The 23,695-nt window shown below is 41.2% G+C and overlaps 2 protein-coding genes across 2 annotated transcripts in view; both read right to left on the reverse strand.

Annotated features, from left to right (window-relative positions):
- Nucleotides 1-752: 752 nt before the first annotated feature.
- Nucleotides 753-12,352, reverse strand: LOC110047877 (guanylate-binding protein 1-like). Its single transcript, XM_020753623.2, has 10 exons — nucleotides 12,196-12,352; nucleotides 10,224-10,725; nucleotides 8,989-9,151; nucleotides 8,042-8,303; nucleotides 6,683-6,818; nucleotides 5,686-5,848; nucleotides 4,918-5,178; nucleotides 3,809-3,931; nucleotides 3,637-3,684; nucleotides 753-3,016 (listed from the first exon to the last, which is right to left on the reverse strand). The coding sequence occupies exons 2-10, from the start codon at nucleotides 10,691-10,693 to the stop codon at nucleotides 2,765-2,767; spliced, it is 1,878 nt and encodes a 625-aa protein (XP_020609282.2). The 5' UTR covers nucleotides 10,694-10,725; nucleotides 12,196-12,352; the 3' UTR covers nucleotides 753-2,764.
- Nucleotides 12,353-13,098: 746 nt separating this feature from the next.
- The window catches only part of LOC110047855 (glutamate receptor ionotropic, kainate 2-like), an 18,141-nt gene continuing 7,544 nt past the window's right edge, over nucleotides 13,099-23,695 (reverse strand). The window contains exons 6-14 of the mRNA XM_089277708.1: nucleotides 22,984-23,160; nucleotides 21,738-21,845; nucleotides 20,545-20,694; nucleotides 18,698-18,895; nucleotides 17,877-18,289; nucleotides 16,931-17,092; nucleotides 16,305-16,493; nucleotides 15,709-16,030; nucleotides 13,099-15,206 (exon numbers count right to left, since the gene is read on the reverse strand). Of these exons, the coding sequence (XP_089133834.1) occupies nucleotides 15,018-15,206; nucleotides 15,709-16,030; nucleotides 16,305-16,493; nucleotides 16,931-17,092; nucleotides 17,877-18,289; nucleotides 18,698-18,895; nucleotides 20,545-20,694; nucleotides 21,738-21,845; nucleotides 22,984-23,160 (1,908 nt within the window). The 3' untranslated portion in view covers nucleotides 13,099-15,017. The remainder of the gene's footprint in view (nucleotides 15,207-15,708; nucleotides 16,031-16,304; nucleotides 16,494-16,930; nucleotides 17,093-17,876; nucleotides 18,290-18,697; nucleotides 18,896-20,544; nucleotides 20,695-21,737; nucleotides 21,846-22,983; nucleotides 23,161-23,695) is intronic.

A 23,695-nucleotide genomic window follows, 5' to 3' on the forward strand; every position in this document is an offset into this window, starting at 1 on the left:
ATATGTCATTTATCGAATGAAAATATTTTTAGCGAACAAAAATATGTCATTTATCGAATAAAAATATTTTTCGTCGAATTATGCTACTTTTCGGCAACCATATTGTACCAGCTTCGCAATAAGAGTTGTGCTTTCATCTTGTGGCATCCAGTCTCGTTATGATTAGCTGTTTTTGTTTTCATCAAAATTCACTTGCGCAACACGAAATACGTCATCACGAACAGGGATCCGGTGTATCACGACAGATTTTAAAGATCATTATATCCACATGATTGATCCATGGCTGATCCAAGGCTGCATGCAGGGACCAAAATTTATTAAATAAATGTAAACTGAACATTTGTATCACAGCCAATCCACCCGGCGGATTGGCTGTGATACAGTGGAAGTGACTTCCACTGTATCGTAGCCTGTGAACAGCCTAAAAGAAACTGGCTGAGAGTGAAGTCGGGCGCTTTCTCTTCGCCTCATCCTCGACTAGAGAGTCTAGAGAGCCTGTTCACAGGCTAACTGTATCGCAGGGTTGTAAGCATTATGGGTATAGGGACCTCCTGGTGAGTGTTACACTTTTCTATTAAATATTCCTCAGCAAAAAAGGCCTTGAAAGAGTCAAATAGCATTGCTGTAAACGTACGATAACTATGAAATACCGTACGTCCATAAACGATGACAAGTAACTCTATATGATCATTTGAATTTATTATGTAATTAGCTTTACAGACATGTCTGTGGGTACTTCTGTGGGTGACCCCTTATTTTTTTTTTTTTTTTGATGGATCATTTTCTCTACCGATTTTCTACGTTTAGTGAAAAAATGGAGAAAATGTATTGATTAGAAGTTTGAATTTTTTTTTGGCAAAATGCATCATCGAATTCCGTTCTTTTCAGCTCTTCGTTTATCTGTGCGACAGTTTCAAATGCCTCTTCAAGGGTTAAGTTTTGCGAAAACGTTAGCAATATTTTGGAATTATTTACGCAGCAGACCCACGTCTACAAAATATGACTAAGATTGTTTGCCTCCGTTGACTTAGCTTCGATATTTTTAACTATAAACCCCTGTAGACCGTGCTTAATTGCGTCAGGCGCCAATTTTCAAAATCAGGGTAGTTTTCCACGCGCCTTACCTCTAAAACGAAGTCAGTGACCCCCTATTTTGTTGTTGTTGTTGTTGTTGTTGTTGTTGTTGTTGTTGTTTCTTTGTTTGTTTGTTTGGTTTTTTTTTTTTTTTTTTTTTTTTGCATTTCTGACACAAGTAACTCATTGTCTGACTGCAGTAAAAATTGAACAAAAACCTATCGACTGGAAAATTTTCGCGCGAACGTCCTTAATAGAGGTGTCCATTGAATGAAGGTATTTTTTAAAACAAATCTGGGGGGGGGGGAGGAAAATAGGACTTGTGTTGCTGTCCGCTTAGTAGAGGATGTCCGCTTAATATGCGGTCCGCTTAATACAGGTTTGACTATATTATGAGACTGTTTGGTGAAATTTATTTCAGCCTACCGCGAGGGTCTTCAAGAGGTTTTATGTGGGTCCGGCATTCGATTTTGTAGGAAAAAGAAGGCGAATTTCGGGATGCTAATTATGAACAGCTGGACACGGGATTTATCGATTTTACGAAGCGAGAATCGAACGATCTCACTTTAAAGAACCGAAATTCAGGGAAATGTACAAGGAAAATCAAGCTGTCATCTTGCTGAATGACGGAAATAGCTAAGCAGTGACTTAACTATAACGTATCTATGCGGAACATATTTGGCTGATCGTGAAGACATTTATCATCTTTTTGTAGCCTTATGCTCTACTCACAGGAGCGAAAAGGATGAGTGTGTTGGGTGGAGAGAGACTTCAGCCAGTGCTTGGGTTTACTGTGAAGGAATCGGGACCTGTATTGAAAAGAATCTTTCATATTGAGGTGAGGAACTACCGGGATTGGAATTAGCCGATAGAAACCGTCGGGATTACGGGATTGAGGGAAAATTCTGGTCGGGTCAGAGAGATTGAAGAACCCTATTAGGGACCCTCTACCAGATGATGTATTCAACACGGTACTGTGCTCCAGCCTGGACACTTTACAATTGATAATAAACTGCTTCACACGCACGGCTAGCTACTATAAAGTTTTGAAATCACTTGTAATATACACAAGCTATTCATAATAAGCCACCTTGCATTTTTTTGCTTAGCTAGGTAGGTTTTCAAGATAACAATAGGTCATGTCACATTAACAAGACTAACAAGGTGGGAAAACTATATTATTTTAAGAATTTTCAGTTTTTTTCTGTTCAGATTCTGCAAATCTATGGCTCACAGAAATTTAACCTTTTCGTCTCGTATGACGTTTGTTTTCGTTGTGAATAAACGTCTACTGTTTTTGTCCTCGATCTCTGTTGCATTGTTCAGAACATCTCGTTGAACTGAAACGAATATCACTCCTAAATTGAAACTATAAAGAGCCACTCCACACGAATTTTTTGCTTTTCAACACACTAATTCTTTAATTATACCGCAGGGCGACAGATAATAAATGAAATTCATTTGAAAGCTTGACTCCTGGCCTTTTTCATGATATCAGTCGATAGTTTCTACATTTTTAAAAAATCACAAGTCGTGAAAAAAACAGTGTCATGAACAAAATTTGCGCACGCCCATATTGAGAAGACCTGATGAAACCTTTTCAAGAAAAGTTAGAGTTGTAATATCCTTGCATATACTACGATACCTTTGTATCAAAACGGACACCTATTTAAGCAGTTTGTCTTTGACATTACATTCTTCTCAGTTTTTCTCGCAGAGTGTTAATGGTTGCTTCTTGTTCTTGTTGTTTTCGTCTTGCTTCCTCTATCTGAGCTTGTAGTTCTCTTTGCTGTCGTGAATATTTCTCCTTTTCTGCTGCCGTCCTTTCCCTTGCTGCACGCACTGCAGCTTCTGTCTGCTCTCTTTGTGACCGCATCTGTTCATCTTTCATACGTTTAAGCTCTCTTTCCTCTTCAATGTGTTCCTGTTCCAAGAGAGCAATCTGGTAATAATATATAAATTAGTGAATACTTTGAGGACGAGTTGATTAAGGCATTCACTTTCGACAAGAAAACTTCTGGCAATCTTCGATTGATATTTAAAAGAAATAATTATAAATCAGCTCTAAACCAGTTTGCTCAACTTAACTAATATTCTTAAAGCCACGTATGTCTTAGATTAGAAAACTTAAAACTGTTTCAAACCTATTCCCTAATCAGCTGCCCGAGCTAAGCGCGTTCATGTTTAGCTTCCGTAACATAAAGTGCCATCTAGAAGCAATGCTACTCCACCCCCTTCCCCTGCCCCCCCGGATCGGGTAAAAGCCCATTGTAGATTACCTTTCCCTCCCCCTTAGCAATTATAATAGACAACGCACCTCCTCTCCATCTTCTTACAATCTTGAACTCCTGAACATTTTTTTACAATGACAATGATAAAATATTGGTCTGATGGTATCCTTGTTTAGAGAGCGTCCCATTTTTGGTCTATTTGGTGAAATTATAAAATTGAAAATGTTTCCCGACTGTCTAAACACGGTAAGACGTTATTCAAGTTCGTTTCACCAAATCATTCAATAGTTTTGTCCTGGGTTAGGGGTAAGTTTTTTTTAGCACAACTTACCCGGTCTTCAATATCCTTTCTGTTTTCCGCCAAATGTAAGTTTTCACGCTATAAAATAAAAACAAGGAAACTGTAAGTGACATGGAATTATATTGCATTCATTTTTAATTGCACTTATAAGGCAGCTGATCAGGTTACTCAAAACAACTCACTTACTTATTGTTTAACTTACTCTGATTTTTTCTGTCTCTTCAGCCTCGGCTTCTTTCGCGGCTCTCTCAGAGGCGATTTGCTCGAAATACAACCTTCTTGTCTTGAGTTGAGCTAGATGTTTTTTCATCTCCTCTGAGTGTTGCTGACGTTTTGACAGAAAAAGGAAAGAAATTAGCTAAAATTTTGTCACATGAAACAAGAAATATTCTGCTCTGTTTTGTGTAGACATTATATCCAGGCAAGAAATGATTAAAGATAAGTGAGTTACTCCACCATTCCGATTTTAATTCAGCCCAAGGTAATCTCTTTCAAATTATTTCTAAACATGGTACCCAGTTTTTCTCGCGCATAATGTTTCTACGCGCGTTGCGTGGATGTTTTCGCGGAGAATGAAAAAAGTCTAAGGTGCTTGGGCTGTCCACGTGACCAAAATATGCGCCACAGAAATGGCCCTTTCTAGACCCTCCTAGAATTTCTGAAACTGGGACTGATCTGAAAATACCTTGGGAGGGCTTACCTTAGTAATGCGACCTACATGGTGTATAAACTACCCTAAACTTCATCCCGACATTTTGATTCAGGAGCGACAGCCACTTACACTGTTTCCGTTTTTGTTCCTGTTGTTCTAAGTGTTGTTACTGTCGTAGTTTTTTGTCTTTTAGCCCATAAAATGAAATCACATTTTTAAACCACAACTTGTTCAAGAGTGCTTTCTTTCGGACTTAATTTTCCTATGTTCTGTTTCAACAGCCACGCGTAACTGTAGAAGGGACGCCGAGGTCTTCCTCCATTCCATTTGTCTTCAGCAATAAAATCCTCTTTGCTATTCAAACTGTTAGGCGGACGGTTCATTATGAGACGGAGCTATAGTCAGGAGGATGCCCGTTTGAGCAATCTTCGAACACGCCAAAATCTATGCATCCACTCTAAAATAACATTCACCGATACAATAAAAAGCTAAAGGCGATTTTGTTTGATTCAATTTAATATCTACTGAACTGATTATCAATTTTGTTACATCAGAGAGGACTGCCTTAAATTGAACATTTTTGGTGGAGTTAATCCGCGCAATATTTAATATAATCTCGTATTATTCTATAAAGAACTCAACAAAAATACTCTCCATACCAGTTCGTAGATGTATGCCAAATTGAAGCACAAGTTCTTGGAGCCAGCGGCCTGTTGTCTGAAGTCACAATCAAGTTTGTGATAAACTGATCTCAAGCGCTCTTCAAGAACTAGGAATTCGGTGTTATCAGCATCATGGAGGTCTTTGATCACAGGGTCTAACCACACCATGCGTAAAGTTTTCATAAGATTACTACACTGCTCCTCTGTCAACTTGTTATTCTCCCTCAACAACGCACTCTCAGACTCGTCTGCGAAGTTCTGAAAACCAAACAAACAAACAACTTGAACTCGTCAAGTGACGGTAAAGGATTTCAACCAGAGAGATCAAAACCTGCAGTCTTGGCAACAAAATCGCCTTTCCTAATTTCAAAGACTTCATGATTACACTTGATGCGTCCGAAATTTACTTATATTTTTCACAACAGGTAATAAAACGCGCGTATGCGCTTTAAATAAAACAATCCAAATAATATTTATTTATAAAATTCAGGAAAAAATAGATTTATGAATGAAGAGCAATGCAGTCATCATCATCATATCATTATCATTGTTAGTCGGTATGCAAGCATAGCGCATGTACTGCATCGACAAATCTTGGGAACATAAGAGACATGATCCGCCAGCTAGATACAGATCAGACCCAACTAACTAAGCAAAATAACATTTGCCACATACTAGCCTTAATTCTATGATACGTGCTCGTTATATTCTTGGCCAGTGTTATTTTTATTTGGTATGAGCAGACACCAAATAACAATTAATTACCGCTAACTCCTCCATGTAAAGCCATCGAGCTGTCACTGTAGTGTCTTCTGTTTCACTTTCAAAAAACGTTAACGCTTCAAGCAAGTGGTCCTCGTGAGAACTGCGAATCTTTTTATCATCGCAAGGAAGGCGAACTCTTTCCCTGAATTCCTTCATTCCTCCTCTGAAGAGGAAAATCAGTAATAAGAATTAATGTCTCGACCTACGTAGTAAAAAGGTTATTGTATATGTCATGGCGGTTGTGTCTCTGACATATCATCTGATGCAAATAACTCAAGAGAGAGCTAGGACGAAATCGAACGTTTATGATTGACATGAGACCCAGGCGATGAGGTTTACATAAGTATATTCCGGAAAACTCTTTAACTCCCACGAGAGTTTGGATCATTCATCCTGCAGAGCAGGCGGTTTAGCGGGGCAGAGGGCGAACGCGATAAAGGAGCGCGCGAGAGAGACAAGGAGTGCGAGAGAGAAGCAAGGAAAGAAAACGCTTGTAGATATACTATATTTTATCCTATACATCTCGCGCATTGCGTTCTGTCCCGCCATATACAGCGGGCCTGCAAGCTGTTGCGATTTCTGCCGTTCTCTTGAGTCAGTCGGCTCATCTTCCCACTGAACAGTGATTGGTAATCGAACCTACTGATACAAAGAGGTCATTTTCTATCTTTACTTTCCAGACAATTTGGAATCTGACGCGTGTGTGTGGTGCTGTGTTTTAGCGCGGTTTTCACTTGAGTTACTGCGCTACACGATTGGCTTAAAAAAAAACTCGCGCCAATTTTTCATCCAATAAGAAGTAAAACCAAAACCAGTCGTGACTCGCTCGCACACGTTTTCCCGCGCTTTGCGTCACTAGCATGAATTTACTTCGAAAATTAATGGGTTCACTGGATTGTCTCTGTCATTTCAAGTCCTTTGTGACTGGCCGAAGTGATTACTTTGATATTGGTTCTACGACACTCAATTGATAACAGCTTTATTATTCAGTACTTACTCGTAAACCGCTTTAGCATCGTTCAGTGTCTGAGTACATTTTGTTGTTGTAAACACGTCCCATGCACTCTGAATAACAGGAACTGCACCAGGAGAGTTAGCGGCTCTGACATACTCCTCCACTAGGGTTGCTAAGGCTGAGGAGAAATTAAATATCATAAAAATATTACAAACATATGATCATCAAATTTCTATTGGCACTTTCTCAATCTTGCTCCAAGAATGAGAGTGGGATTTTAAGACAAACAGAATGGCGTGTTCGACGCGCGAGTGCGATCGTTTCTTCGTCATTTTGACTCGCGCTTCGCGCACGTGATGTTCTGAACAAACGCTTGTTCAGAGAGAAAGAAAGGTAGAAGAGCACTGATTAACTATAACTGTTTATCGATGCGACATGGTTGATAGTGGGAGTTGACTGTAGTTGTAACCAAACAGTTAGTGACGTGGTTTTGTGTTGATGCTGTTTGCGCGGAGCCATACTCACCGGGAACATAAGGTACTGTGGTGGAATTTTTTGTACTGCTATCGATGCCGTCAATACACTTGATGGCAATTATTTTAAGTGATCCTCTCCCTTTACCAAGCATATTTTTTTCTTTATGGGAGGCGGGAGGCGCGGTGGCCTCATGGTTAGTGCGCTCGTCTCCAAATCGAGCGATCCGGGTTCGAGCCCTGGCCGGGGACACTGTGTTGAGTTCTTGGACAAGAAACTTTACTCTCACAGTGTCTCTCTCCACCCAGGTCTATAAATGGGTTCCCACGAACTTAATGCTGGGGTAACCCTGCGATGGACTAGCATCCCATCCAGGGGGGAGTAGAAATACTCCCAGTCGCTTCATGCTACAGAAACCGGGATAAGCTCCGGCCTAGTGGGCCACTTGGCTTGTATGCAGACTTTGCCTTACCTTACCTGACGTAGCCCCTTCTCCCTACATTCCACCAGCGCCTCTAAGTCATAAAGATGAACGGTCCCTAGATAACTGATTTTTTCATCCGTTTATAGGGCTAAAATCGGGTTGGTGTAAAATAGTTCCATTTCTCCTCAGATCGCATCCAGCATAATTGAAGAAATCTCAAATATAGGCTGGGTCATTGTCATAAAACCACTTGACAAGCACGATGAACTGGCAATACCTCCAGGGTTCTAAATTAAAGTGGCGATGTTGAATGAATTGTTTATTATCATAAGGCCATTTCCAGATCTAAATCTCGGTACAAGTAGTTTATGTGCGCATTTTTAGAATTATCTGCTTTACACTGAAATTTGCCTGGCTACACAGCAGTTAAGCGAGACGGTACGACCACCTGGCTTTATACAGGAGTTTTGATTTAACAGAAAATAGAAAGTGTTTTGACCAACCTTCTCCAGTCACGACTCCTTGTCCACTAACACTTCGTTTTGGACTCAGCTTGGTACGGAGCATCTGTTTAAAATCTTCAACTCCTTTCTTGAAAGAGACGTTTATCTCCCCCTGTCTCCCCTCCTCGGTTAAGTTTTGTATCACTTCAGCTTTTGATGACGGTGGGCAGAGGGGAAAGGCGTCGAAATCTGGAAAAAACTTGAGGATGTTGTCGACTACTTTTTGAGATTTCTCACTTGGCCGCCCATGGGCGTTGAAAACCTGTTTCAGATAAAAAGTGGATACTGCTCACTTTGTTTCTGTTTTCTTGCGATTTTTCCAGCCGCAATAAACAAGAGGAGATAAACGGTGAGAGTTTTAGTCCCCTATACCGCGTGGCATGAAATTTTCGCGGGAGTTTAACTTCCTGGATTTTGGATTTTTCGAGTTTCGCGTGAACAAATGTTCTCAAATTTAGACTTCAGACTTTACTCCTGGGAATAATATTTCGCGGATTTCATGTACGGTACTTGAAAGTAACAAAAACGGAAGCCATATTACCGTAATTATTGTACAGGAAATACGGCAGGTCGTTTTCGTTACACTACTTGCAACCAATTTCATTGAAATTCAGTAGTGTAAATAAAAGGAGTAAATCTTCGTGGAATTTTTTTGGGCGGGAGTTTGTTTTCACGGGATTTAATTTTCGCGGATCGATGAAAACTCTGCGAAATTCGGGAAAATTAGATCCCACGAAAATTTCATGCCACGCGGTATAATCCTTGTTCTCATGGTAACCACTCCGTAAGTTTTAGCTGCACGTAACCTATGATCAGGCGTTTCTTTCTCCGCGGCAGTGGCGGAGGAGAGAGAAGACAAAAAGAACGCCTGACCACAGGTTAAATTTACACGGAACGATATGAATCGCCGAATTTACCCTTAGATTCCTTGCATGTGCTATTGTTACCTTTTCAAGGAAATACGTTCTGAGGTTTTCCACGCCTTTGGGCAGACTTAATAGAACATCTCTGAGCAGCCACACAAAAGAAGGAAATACTTTCCGAGAATCCTCGTCGGCTAATGGTTGTCCTGCAATCACTTGGATTCGCTGGGAAATGTTGATGATGTGACTACAACAAATCAAGGAATCTAAAAGTTGTTGTTCCTTCTTATCTTTTATAGGAAAGAAACATCTTGTAACACTGCTTAACAAGCCTTCTTCAAACCCTGAGGTCGCTGCGACCTTTTAGACGCTTCAGGGTTCTCTTTGCCTACTGATATTTAAGCAATAGAGCACTTTTTCCGTGTTTACATATAGCCTCGTCTAAACATGAGGAGGGCTGCGAGAAATCGAGACAGTTATGCAAACCCGACACGTAAACCCGAGAGGAGTGTTTGCATAACTTTCGAGAATTCTCCCAACCCCCGAGCGTTTAGATGAGGCTATGTAATCGTGGAAAAAGTGCTCAATTGCTTTTATAAAATAATTCTCAAAAATACGCGCGAATCTAAAACGTCACAACCGTGTTTAGATACTCTCATCTAAACACACCTATTGACCAATGAGAGCGCGCGTAGTAGCTCAGTTATTTTACGGAATGGATGTTGCTGTGTTTTGGACAATCTCCTTCCTCGAGTCTTCGTTCCTTACTGTGCAATTTAACAAGAAGTTCGATACTTTCCTACTTCAAAGCAGAACATTCAAGGCCGCATGTGTCCTGACCGCTGGTCAAGGGGAACGAATTTCGTTGCCTTGGACGTTGGTTAGCGCATGAGTAACAACCAAGAGATTCTCTTCATCGATCTCGGTCGAGCCTCGAGGTCAGCCTGTAATTTCCTCATATGGCAAACTGCTCCAGGGTGGACTGGGTAATAGTCCAGTCTGAGTTAACCGAGACAACGGAATCTACTAATGTTTCGAGGAGAATTTAGACATATTAATAACAAAATAATTCTCAAGAGCACTGACGAAAGGAAACTGATAGTTATGATTTCTCAGTGAGCCGACGAGCGCGCGTACACAACTACATTTTTTTTTTTTTTTGACAGAAAACTCAATCCGAGCGTTATTGCAAGAGCGTGAAGTTTATTACTACGTTGAGAAATGATTTTTCTTAAATTTATTAGTGAACGTACATGGAACAGCATCTTCTATTTGGTAAATAATAGAAGCTCAGTTTCATGTGTGATGTAAAAGGATACTCAAGTCCTTCCAAATCAGTTCGCGTAGGCACACCAACAGAATTGTAGATCAACACAGAACTGAGAAGTACGCTCAGTGTGAATATGGTGTCATCATTCCTGCCTTCGGCTCCAACGGCGTCAGTTCCCTCGGAATCCAGTAACACAACAGTGAACTCCCGGCCACGTTCATCTACGTATTTCTCTGGAACCACCCACATCCATATTCCCATTGTCTCGGGATCAAACGAATGGCCCAGAGGAAAGACGTCCCCTTGGTCGAACGCTCTGCTAAGGATATACGATTTGCCCCTTCTGCATGGCCCTGCAATTGACACCACGCAGACTGGTCCCTGAATGGCCTTGAGTTTACGCAGTGCCGCATTCACCAGCTGAAGTCCCGTGCGAGGTTGGCTTTGGTCACGTTGGAAATTCCCGGATGTCTCATCCCAATCGCAGTTGTCTGGTATACACAATGGAATAGCTGCCATGTTATGTCTTGACCTTCTTTTAGGTAAGATTTCTGAGAAAGGAAAAAGATGCTTTCGAAATGGGCAATTTCGACCATATTGTAGACTTTCTTAGAAATTTCCTGTGACTCTAATTTATTCTTTTGCCATCGCCAAAGTCGTGGAGTGGGTGAGTGGGTTCAAATGTCGTGACTGTGCCCACCCTCCCCTCCCCTGCCCCTTCCAACTTAACATTTTTAAGTGTGTACATACAATACCTGCAGTTAATTCCACACATAATATTTAAGGCTAGGGTAGTTTTACCATTTCTGTGGGTATTTTAAGCAATTAATTTTGTTTGAAAACATTAGCAAACTCAGTAAACTCGAACCAGTGTAACAGTAATCTTCTAATTCTCTGATTTTATCAGTAAAACATATCGCTGGACCTGGACTTGCCGAGAATCTCGGAAATCTCGGGACGAGTTTGGATATGTTTGGGTTGTCCTCTCACGCCTTTGACTCGAAAAAACTTGCAGATATTCTCTGCCAGCTTTATTACTCCCTCTGCTACCTGAAGCAATGAATTATTCTTACGGCCTCTGTCAAGTTTACATCTTCGGAGACCCACAATATGGCTGCGCAAGGCGCAGTCCGGTTTTACTTCATCGCACTCCAACAAAATGGCCCCAGGTATCTTTACCCGGGGTTTAGTCCGGTGCGCGTAGTAGTCGTAGTGTGATACCTTCTCCAGTATCTTCAGAGGAAACTGAGTAAATGTCGATGAACCAAATCACCGAAGAGTGTCCTGTTTATCATGATCAAATCTACGACGATATGGGCAAAAGAGCCCAGGTTCAAGAGCAGTGATGCAGGATTCAGCAACATTTTACAGCAATGAACATGTTTACCAGAGAGAGTTGGTCTTGTTGTGCTGACATCGCTGGTCAACATTGAATCCTCAAGGTATTTCTAACTGAGAAGTACCGTGTTAAGTTAAATATGAAATGTTAATGGCCGGATTTTATTCAGCGAGTTTATAGTTTCGATAATATTTTAGTTCCGGTTTACTTCCGCGTTCAGCCATTTACATGTAGTGTTAGCTGACATGGAATTGACCGAGATAACTGTTTGCTACGTCCAACCTTTTGTCAACGTCCACATCAAAACTACATCTTTTTTAAATCGTAAATTGATGAAGCCACCAAAGGAAATTGCGAAAGATTTATCTCCAAAATATGAATTGCAGTGCAATGAAAACGTAATAAGAATTTACAAGTTTGTCGGAATCGAATTTTATAATTTTGTCTTTGTTATGTTCGGTCGTTACTCGGCTAAATTAACTGCGTTTTTCCTTTAGTAGCTGCCTTAAGTTCGACGATACAAGTCCACAAGAAGGCAAAATATGACATGTTATTAAACTGAAGCTCCTAAATTTAAGCCTTGATATTATCGTAGATTACTGGGAATATCGAAAGGTTTATTTCAAAGTTGTCAAACGAACACACCCGACTTAACAGTATAAAAAGCACTTATTCAACTTACCTTTGTCTAAATCCTCTAACTAAAGCGGCATATTATGCCCTCGAAACCGAGACTGAAGAAAAACTGTTTCCAATGAAGAAGCTTCCTTCTGAATCTTTGCTTCGAGTGTACAGGAGATCAAATTCTCAGAAAAGTCCCGAATTATGAATAACTTATGACAACATTTCATGTCACGCTAGAGCGGCAAACATCACGGAAGAGCTACAAATGTCACGCAAGAGCTACAAAAGGAACGCTCTCGCTAAGGCAAACATAAACTAAAGTGATCGTCAATATTTTTCGCTTGTGAAGTAACAGCAGATTTCGTTTCGGTTTTTTTCGTAAAGGGATTAATCTAGGAGTGCCAAAACATTTCATCAGAATGCCTGAAATAGCGTTTCTGAGGTTCTGAAAATAAAATTCTCCTGGAGGAGGATGCTGAACCCCACCCCCTCCCCCCCCCCCCAAAAAAACCTATACTTTGTTAGATACCGAACAGCGAAACCTCAACCCCACCAACTGGTCCCAGATTCAGTCAACCCCCACTAACAACCATGTCCCATCGATAATCCTGAACGGGGGTCATCTCAAAAGTTTGCGATTAGGAGGAGATACAGAGTAAATATTTACGATAAAGAGGAGGCTTATTGTTGCAGGAACTATCTATGAAATCCCACCAGACCCCTCTCCCTCAAATAGAATGATGCTCGAATCTAAAGAGAACACAAAAAATGACGCTGATCAGATTTTTGTTATGATTAGTCATGACAAATTTACAAGCTTGTGCTATTCCAGTATTTATGGCCTCGCATGATCTTCGTTGACGTTATTACTTCCTAAACCTTAAGCAAAAATTCGCTTTATTCTTGGTGACAGAACGTTCTCTGGAATAGTATGAGACACACAGTTGACAATCCAGTAATATTAGTTTTCAAAAGCAACCTTTATTAAGAAAAGCCTTTTAATTGAACAATTAAACTATCTACTAAATGTTATTTTAAGTGTCTAAGATCTTTACAGTCTTAGCAGTAAATTAGATAATAGTAATGCTTTGAGATGCTTTGCAATCCGTATTGCGCAGTCTCAGCGCCCTAATGTTTACAAACACAAAAAGTATCACCCGAGGAAATGTGAATCGATGTTATTCGTTACGAGCCACCTACTTTACGTTTCAATTTTTTTCCAACAGCTTCATTGATTTTTACAGCTGCGAAGTTGTTTCATCAAGTCATGATATGAGGAAGAACGAAAGATAAAGCTTCCCGTCCATAATGGCGGTTAACATGAAACTTCGAATTTAATTCATGTAAGGTAGTTGTGAAATGTTCACATTTTGTTATGTCTTACATAAGACAAAACAAGAAACGTAAACAAACTCTCGAGAGTGCGCAGCACGGACTGGAGATCATCTTTCATGCAATGGGGCTACTGAAATATATATCGTAATATGCCTTAGATTAATTAGCTAAATAAACATTTTCACATAGAGAAGCATTCTTATAGCTGGCTTTTGCATATATCCCACATTGTGTTAGTCATTGCGTTACAGACCCCTGTTGTTGCTGTTGTTGTTGTTGTTGTTGTTGTTGTTGTTGTTGTTGTTGCCGCTGTTGTTGTTATTATAACTTATAATCAGTACAGTATACTGGAGTTGGCGACTTTCGCGTTTCTACCTCACACTTATATTGCACCTCTTACATTTGCTAAATGCCTCACATATTGTGCAAGTGAATATAGGAAAGATCATAAATTTGAACCACAGAGAAGGATGAAAGCCACGAAAGACTATCACAGTTATCTCCAGCTCCCAGTTGGCTTGATAGCTCAGTTACTAGAGCACTGCACGGGTATCGCAGAGGTCATGGGTTCGAATCCTGTTCAGGCCTGAATTTTATTCGTGCTTCAATTTAATTCACAGCTGCTTTAGCTGAGTACAAAACTGTGATGATCATTTATGTCTTTGCCTTATAGTTTAGATTTGTAATTAAAATTTTAATTCTATTTCAAATTTCTAACCCAGGGATGATGACTAGTTGTCATAGAAAAAAAAGTGGATAATGACTCGACTCAAATTGAGACTGAATACTCTTTGATCATCCCGGTTTCTCTGCAGCGGGCGCTTAAAACATCTCTCTTAATCTGAAACAAACTCCTGCTCACTACGACAGAAATTTTTCAAAGGTAGGAACCTGCCTTTAGCGAGTACTTCACTAAAACAATCCTCTAAAACGGACACAGGAGACATTTCTGCTATATCAGTATATTATTTCTCCTATAAAATAAAGCTTTCTAAAGCGGTTACTTAACCGACAACGTCTGGACAGCCGGAAGACAGGTGTCTAACTAAAACCAACTTCTTCGTCAATGAAGACGGTCATATACACAAACAACTGTTTAGTACAGACCGATCTCTAACTAAAAACAAACAGATCTAATTAAAATGGTCACCTTTCTAAAAAACACCGAAAAAGCTGTCTAATACGGACAGCTCTCTAACTAAAGCCAAGCTTCTTTAATAAAGACGGTCACCTTTGTAACATATATATACAGAAACAGCCGCTCTAAAAAACAAACCTCTCTTAGCGGTCACCAGTAGAACTTAATTAATACCGCTCGAATACAAACGGTTCTTTAACTAAAACGAATACCTCTATAATACATGCAGATAGCTCTGAAGCGTTAAAAAAACATTCTAAAAATGCTGGGATACAATCCCCACTATTAACTAGCTAGGTTTCTCACGAGCAGACTCAAAAGTTCTGTATTTCATCCATTTTCAAAGAGAACAATGCCATTTTCACACGAGTCGAAGGGATTGCTCACATATCCAGCTCTCTTTCTGATCAAATCGCTGCAGTATCTTGCTGGCTGAGAAGTGGAGGCTGCTGCTGATCGTGTTGCTCGCTCATAAACATTTCCTCTGCTGCGTGATTTGCGTCATTGTTAGGCAAGTCACCTTTGTAAAGATCGTGAAATCCTTTCTTGGTTCGATGCAACCTCTGCCCCAGTGCTGCGCAAACAGTTCTGGGCGCCTGAAACGACAAAAGTCTGCTAGTCTTCGCGACGCTTGACTAGTTTCTACAAAATGACTTATTTTCCTTCTCCTTGGTGAGTTATCAAGGGCAGGGCAGGAAATTACTTCGAAAACATTTTAAAAGGGACTAGGTTGGGCGAATGCCATCCCCAGGAAAAGAGGACAGCTGAGACTGGCATGGAAAAGACCAGTGGAAAAAGAATTGAGAGAGGCTGGCTGGGCCTAGAGCCAGATCCAACGGTGGGCAGCTGACAGGAGCATTGTCCAGAACACAGTAGTGAGGGCATTATGTGTTACTTATGCACAGAGAACATTAGCATGTGTGTATGCAGGTTGCGCGATTCTAGGGCAGTTCCAATACTGCTAACTGTTCCGTCAACAACTAAACTGCAATATTACAAATCGCTTAAAACTGTAGAAGAAATCAAACGAACGAAACACAGAAAAGCCAAAAAGGAGAGTAAAATGACTTAATCAGTAAAAAAATATATGCCATCTACCTGCGCATCTCTAGACCTTATGTCTTTGCACGATGCATAAATCAATTCCAAGAGCAAGACAACCATCCCGACAGCCACGCCAACAGCGAGCGTAATGAATACTCCTGCCATGTCACTGAAGTGCAGCTGATCGCCACCTTCCTCGGCGGCCTCCTGGGCTGCCTGTGTCTCGGCGCCGCACACGCTGCGGCTTCTGAACCATTTCTCCGTCATGCGCTCTAAGAAGCCTTCCTGCTGCAGCTCAAGCATGGCCACACTAAAGTTGTGAGTGTAAGGTGAATGTCGAGGGAGAGCGAAACCGTAGTTAATGCTGCCAAATGGCCTGTAAGAAATGCCATAATCCCATCAGCGATACAAGCTATACTTGGAGAGTGCCTGGCAATTGGCAAATTACTGCGTTTGCTGCATTGGAGGCGAGCCCATGATCATATAAATGGGTACCGGCGAACTTAATGCTGGGGGTAACCCCGCGATGGACTAGCATCCCGTCCAGGGGGGAGTAGAAATAGTCTCAGTCGCTTCATGCTACAGAAGCCGGGATAAGTTCCGGCCTGATGGGCTACTTAGGCTCGTATGCAAACTTAACCTTCACCTACCTTTCAATAAGAGTCAGTGTGTTGCACGGCTCACGCTGCACCTCATATTCTAGTACAGCGGAGTCCCAAATAAAAGCGTAATTTTCCGTTCTTCGCACTTTTTCAATCGCATATGTCGCATTTGGCTCCAGTGTTCCATGGCGCTCGATGAAATCCCAGAGCTTCTCATAGACTGGGAGCGAAGCCGATCTTCATAACAAGAGAGAAAGACAAGACTCAAAATTACAGTGGTTTCAACATAATATATAATCACAGTGGGAGGACACGATGGCTGTCGGTGAGTGAATGCGTTTAATTCTGGATCGCGAGCTGCTTGGGTTCTAGCCCTGACCGGGGTCATTGTGCAAAACACATAACTTTCGCCATCTCCCCCGTGAATCGCAGGAATACTGAATAAGTCACTATCTTTTTATCATAAGGCTGCGTAAAAAAAAAAAATCCAGGGGGCGACATGCCATGGATTAGAATCCCACCCAGGGGGGAGTAGGGATACTCCTAGTCCAATCAAGCAATAGAGGTCGGAGTAAAGCGTTGGTAATGATGAATCAATTCTAGTCTCTTATCCCCTGGAATGGCAGGAGCTTGACCTAATTATTATTCTTCGTATTATTATCGTTCTCGTTTACTTGAGCATCTTTTTCAGCTGACCAGGAGCGGTTCCAAATTTCACCCTGTCCTGATTGGCCAGATCTTCGATGCTTTTGATTGGATGTTCGTACTTGTTGATCGTTAGGAACGCAGCCAGGTTAGCTGTGTATGTGGCACCAAATATGGAGATGGCGAACCACCTAGTGTCATAGGAAATAATGAGTTTAGGAGATTTCTCTACTTGATTTAACGGTAAAATAACTTTAGCCAAGGAGATAGCCTCCCAGCCTCCCAACGGGGAGGCGGGGAACTTCCGTATAAGAAGGACCCGCATGCCCGTCGGGAAATTTGAATAAAACCCCTAATGTGTGCGTGGTTCGAGCATGCGTGGTTTGACCCCTAAAAGATACTATTTCATAATAGACAACAAGGATGGACTACAGTGACAGCGTTTTTTCATTATTCTTCACATGTAACCCTGAAAGATACCGAGACCACTAAAATTAGTGGTATTTTGTCCTGGACGCCGTTAGTGGGACCAAAATCCTTGATTTACACCCCTGAGTGAAACAAGAGCTTTTCATATGGGAGTTCCCCACCCGCCTCTCCCACTACAGGGGTACCCTGCTACGTACGCGTTTTTGTGAGAAACAAGCCAAAAAACGTCAGTCTGCGTAGGAGCTACCTCTGAGAGGGAGATTCTTATTTCTACAATAACTGGCCAAATTATCCTGCCTGCATACGTTCACTGCTCAAGAGATATGCTGGCTGAGTGTATGGAACGTTGGAATGACACATGATAGCTTGATCTTTCGCTCTGTCACTCGCGTGCGATTTGTCACTAAGATTTCTCTCTCATTCGCCGGGTGAATGTTACCGTTCAGAATGACTACTATTGTCACCTAGACGCAATAACAGCCAGAAATCTATGATTGACGCAGAGGAATTTTAAGCCCAAATTCACGAACACAAGAGGTATCTCACCAAGCGAGCGTTGTCGCTCTTCCAGAATGAGAGATTGGATGAAAACCATCTGGACCCTGCTCAAGATAAGAGGCAGCTGCTGCCCAGAATGAGTGAAAAAATGACAGCGTATTCTGTGCGTGAGCTTCTTCACTTGTGACTTCCGCTGATTGGACGACTCTTCCATAGTAGCCATACGGGCTCAAGCGGTCGTAGATCCATACCACAATTCCTACGATGACTGAGGAACTAATGATGGCAATCCATAAGGTTTTCTCAAAAGGATCTAAGAATCCCCAGGTATTAACTTTACTCCCCATATCTGTTTTCTTCATGATGATCCTGAATCCCAAGCTGTAGTAAGGCTGCGTAAAGTCCACGGCTTTTTCTCGTTCGGGGCTAATTGTCAATGTAGAGACGGCTAAAGAGGCTTTCTGTTGACAAAACATGTGTATTAATAATTTACTTGATGATTTAATTAATTGATTGGATGGCTGGCTGACTGAGTGTGTGAATGCCTGGGGTGGATGGATGGATGGTTGGATTGATATATAACTTGACTGAATGATTGATTAATTGATTGATTGATTGATTGATTGATTGATTGATTGATTGATTGATTGATTGATTGACTGGCTGATTGACTGACCGACTGACTGACTGTTTGACTGACTGACTGACTGATTGACTGACTGATTGACTGACTGTTGGATGGATGGATAGATGGATGGATGCATTGATATATAACTTGATTGATATATTTGGCTGATTGATTGATTGATTGATTGATTGATTGACTGACTGACTGATAGATTGATAGATCAGAGTGCATTCAGCCTTACCTTTCTTGTTAGTTCTCCAATTATCCCATCCCATGTTCCATCAGCTTGCTTGTCTCCAAAGTTTTCCCTCAGCTCCAGTTCATATTCAAACTGCAGTTTCTTCCGCAGCTCATTAAGCAGATCAATGCAGAATCCCTCGTAACCAGGACCAGAATCCGTGTCCGTGAAGTTGTCTTTCTTCATTACAAACGGTGGACTCTGGATTCAAACAGACAAACATTTTACGTTTTTAACAAGCCCAGCTTTGTTTACTAAGCACTCGCCACTTCTTAACCATTCCTTAGAAGTTGCCCCCGATCCATTTATGAACATGAAAGCTATTTTTACAGTTTGCCGTCCATTAGAACGTATCATATAAAGTCGTGAATGAACCAATTCAGCCTGAGAAACGTTTGTCTTTCCCTCACTTTTTTTCCGATCGTGTTCGTCTTTAGATGTTTCAATTATCCTTCCTGCCTTAGCGAGTCCTTAGCCTGCGAACTCCCTCGGATTTCCGGATGTCGCTTCACGACGCCGAAGTAAACCGCGTGCAACAAAAGTCGGAGATCTGCCCGCGTTTTGGCTCTCCAGGGCCACATCTGAGGTCGTTTTTTGTATTTTCCGCGTCAACAATGAATATTGGTCAACAGCCCGCTCGTATATCGTAGTCGGAAATCTTATCGGAACGTAAAAACCTTTGTAGCTGCGCAAGCGCGCTGGACAGGTGACAAACTATGCAGAATTACAGTCGAATCCCGCCAGCTCCAAACCCCAAGGGAGTTCGAGATAGTAGATGACTGAAAAGTATTTTCTCTGGCATATCCCCAAGGGGAATTTCCTGAAAAATTGGGTCATTGTGGAGGTGGGCGGCCCGCCTACCAAAACCCTTTTCCTATTTAAGAGCAAATTCTGCGACTTTTCCTACCCTATTTATGACCTGACCAAAAATTGGATACCCTGTTTTCTACTTCTTTATATTTTTTAAAAGACCTGACCCTTAAATCAATGCCCTGTTTCAGACCTGCCTTATAATTAATTTCCTTGTTTAGACCGATGTTAAAAGCATTTTGAAGGGCTTTTGTTAATGGTGTTATCCATAATGATGTGATGAAAAAGTAGCTTTTTTGAAAAACATAACCAAATCAAGAACTAAAATGCAAAAAACATAACCTATTTAAGACCAAAATAACCAAAACCGATACCCTCTTTCTGACAAAACGGCTAAAATAAAAACCTTCTCTTTGAGGCCGCACATACCTATATAGCCCGTATAAGGGAGTTCTTCCTTCGGAGTATCTCCAGCGGGAAATAGTTTGAGTTCCAGAAAGCAGGGAGTTCGAGACCAACGAATTCAAGATAGCGAGGTTCTACTGTATCTTCAGTTCACAAAATAGAGATTGAGAGGTCAACGTTGGCATGTGAAAATCGCTTACAGTTTTAGTAAGATCAACGCTTGGTATTTCAAGTTTTAAGCGTGGTGTCTCAGTGGCGGATCCAGACCTTGAGCTAAGGGGGTTGGGGGGGGGGGGGGGAGGGGTTGTTTGCCTTGCCCTGTCGGCTTTTCTCCCTACTGTGATTTATTCTTTTTTTACCCGAAATAAGGGGAGCCTTTCCCCCTCGGGGCCCGTCCTCTAGATCCGCCACTGTGGCGTCAGGAGCTTCTTAAAGAATACCAACTGAACTGATTGGCCTATAGGATACATTTATTTTTTAATTGTTCTTCATATATTTATAATGTAGGTGTTCTGTCTTAGTATGACTCTTTTACGGACCATCCTTATGGCATTTCTATGCTTGTTAATTTGTTGTTATTAAATTATAAATAAATAAATAAATAAATAAACGTATGAAAAGAGATGTTACCATACCAGCGCAATCAGAACTTTAATCTTCCTATACTTGAGTTCAACACTAGCCAGTTTCGGGACATCCAGTTCACCATCAAGCCACACCACCGGTCTTTTTCTGTACATAGTCAAGGGTGGCTTAGATGTAGCATGCACGTTGTATTCTCCCACCTGGCATGCACAATTTAAGGAATCCATCAAGGTAAATCAGGATTAAAATGCTATTATATCCAGCCAACCAACTAACTAGGCAAACAGCGACCCAACTAACTAGGCAACCAGCTACCTCACAATCGACGATCAAATTGAAGGAATGAATGTACAAACCTACCAACTGGCCAACTAAGTGACAAATTACCGAGCTTCCCAAACCCGGGGAGATACTCGGATTCTCGCTTGGGGATGTTAATCACGAATATTGAGTTCACTTGTCTCTTAGGGTGCACTCGTGAAAATAATACAAAAAAGCGCTGTCATTTCTTTTAGGGGGTCAAATAAAGCTTACGTCACGTCCAGGTTGGTCTCCTTTAGGGGTGGGGTCTAATTCAAATTTTCTGATGACCATCCCAAACTCTTTCATATGGAAGTCCCCCAAGGGGGTAGAGCGACCGTCCCCCACCTTTTGGTATGGAACTTCCCCCGGTGGTGAAGGGCGTTAACCCTGTAACTACCAAAAACTGAACCCAAAGCGTTAGCAGCCGTGGACAGTTGTCTCGAACTTTTCAGTCTCCGTCTATATGGTCTAGTAATACCTAACCTGGGTGCTTAATTTCTCTTAAGTTTCTCGCGAACCTCAAACGTCTTTGTTTCCCTGGAAGAGGTGAAGGGGGTTTAATATAATAGTAGAAAAATTAACTAACCGCGACGGAGACGCTTGTTTCTTTATTGTCCATACTATCTCGAAACTGAATCTGGAACATGGCGTTAAATTAGAAATCAAAATTGGAAAAATTAGCCGTCATGGTTCACGTTCTCCAGATCCGACAATGCAGAATTTGGTCATTGCAGAGAACGGCAAAGAAGTGTACCAGGAATTATAACACACGAGCACAGCTGCTGTACTGCTTAGTAAACATTTTGTTTAGCGACTTTCCCGTTGTCGTTGCCGTTGAAGTTTTCTTAAATAACTCCCTAATGACATACAGGAGATAACCTTGAAATAACCTTGAGATAACCTTGAGATAACCTTGAGATAACCTTCTGTAGTGTCATACCTTTATCCACCCTTCGCCAGACTGATAATTGATCACGTCAAAAATTTCCTCTCCTGGCGACCCGGAACGACTGAAACTGATACAAGTCATAACTCCTGGATTTTTCACCTGAAGAAAAAAGACAACAAAACCCGACATGGTTAAAGCCGTTGGGGATAACCTTCCTCGCTATATAAATGAAAAGTTAATTTTGGCACCAGCACAGTTTTTGCTCTTGAATCTTTTGAAAACATGCGACGTGGACCAGAAAGACTACACTGGAGCGCGCCAGGAAAATCTTTCTTATTCAAAGTAGGCCCATCTTGGAAATCTTACACAAATGTTTTATGCTTTGCTTGGCCTAACACACATATACAGACGCGCTCAAGTCAATTGTATAGTTTACGGTTTGTGCAAAAAGATTGTAAATTAAACGACCTCTTCGTCTTTTTATCCGTTTGCCTGCTTGTTTGTTTGTTCCTTTGTTTTCTAAAAACGCTTGACTAAACGGTAGACTGGACTAGACGAGACTATATAAGATCCGCATGGATAAACTCTTTCAATGGAACGATTTGCAACACAAATCAAATTCTACGGCGATTAAATAGCACGAGAGAGTAAAATCTAGCTACTGTGCCAGAACATTGAAGGACGTATCATGGGAAAGATTCTTACGTCTGAGATTTTCTTTGATTTTGTAAGGCGGGAAGAGGACATTATTAAAGTGCTTATTATTATCACTACTTTATGATATTTGTCTTCTCACTGTTTGTACGGCAAAATGATATCATAGATTCTGTATTCGATAGGAAGCGTGGCTACCTAACGATTAGCGCGCTGGATTCAGTTGAATCAAGCGGACTGGGTTCTAGCCCTGGTTGGGGTCATGACGCCGTCCTAGCGATTCGTTACTGTCCAGTTTCGTATTCTCGGTATTGGACTCGAACTAGCTTGCAACTGAGACTAATGCAGGGAGTCTTTTCAGCTGTAAATTATATTGGTCTCGTTTTAACGACATTCTTCGGCATGAGCCACCGCTACAAGCTAGTTCCAGTTCAAAAACGAGAATATGAAAATAGCCTACTGTTGGTGTCTGAAAAAAAGTAGATATTAAATGAACTACATTTTCAGATTGTTTGAAACTTCACTGAAAGAGAGAGTGGGGAGTAGAGCGAAAACAGTACAGTGAATTGGCCTAATTGCCTTTTAAATAAATTTTTATTCATTAATTGGTTACAAATTGTGACCAAGAGAGAACTTAACTCACTTTCTTCATTTCCTTCATTAACATTTCTCCGTCTTTCCATGGATTCACTACACTCCGATTGGAGCGACAAAGTCCATTAGCAACAGGAGGCTGTGAGATCGATCTATTGCTATCAAGTATTTTTTCAATACCCTTAGCAACGGTCAATACGGCGTCATAAATCCGTCCTGATCGACCCTGTAAAGAAATCACCAAAAACCTATGATCGCGGGCATCCAAGGAGCTGTTACTAGCAATCAAGATTAGCAAAAGAGGACGCTTTTAATTAGGGGTAGATGCATGGGGGAGGGGGGATACATTCCCTTTTTAAAAAAATAACTAGGATACGTGCCCTCTCATTGGTTAGTAGGTGTGTTTAGTGAGAGTAGGTAAACACGGTTGTGACGTTTTAGATTCGCGCGTACTTTTGAGAAATATTTTATAAAAGCATTAGAGTACTTTGTTTACTTGTTTACATATCCTCAATTAAACACTTGGGAGATTTGAAGTATTCTCGAAAGTTATGCAAACTCTCGATTGCGTATCGGGTTTGCATAACTGTCTCGAGTTCTCCTAACCCTGTCGTGTTTAGATGACGCTACGTAAACACGGAAAAAGTGCTCTATTGCTTAGCTATTGATCCCGTTATTGGTTTCACTTGCATGTAGGGTGATCAGTGATCCAAATCACGTGCTGTCAAGTTCGTTACAAACTATTATTACTAAGTGCAAAA

Source organism: Orbicella faveolata, unplaced genomic scaffold, assembly GCF_042242905.1.
Source record: "Orbicella faveolata isolate gen_17 unplaced genomic scaffold, um_ofav_v1 contig_46, whole genome shotgun sequence".
Lineage (NCBI taxonomy): Eukaryota > Metazoa > Cnidaria > Anthozoa > Scleractinia > Merulinidae > Orbicella > Orbicella faveolata.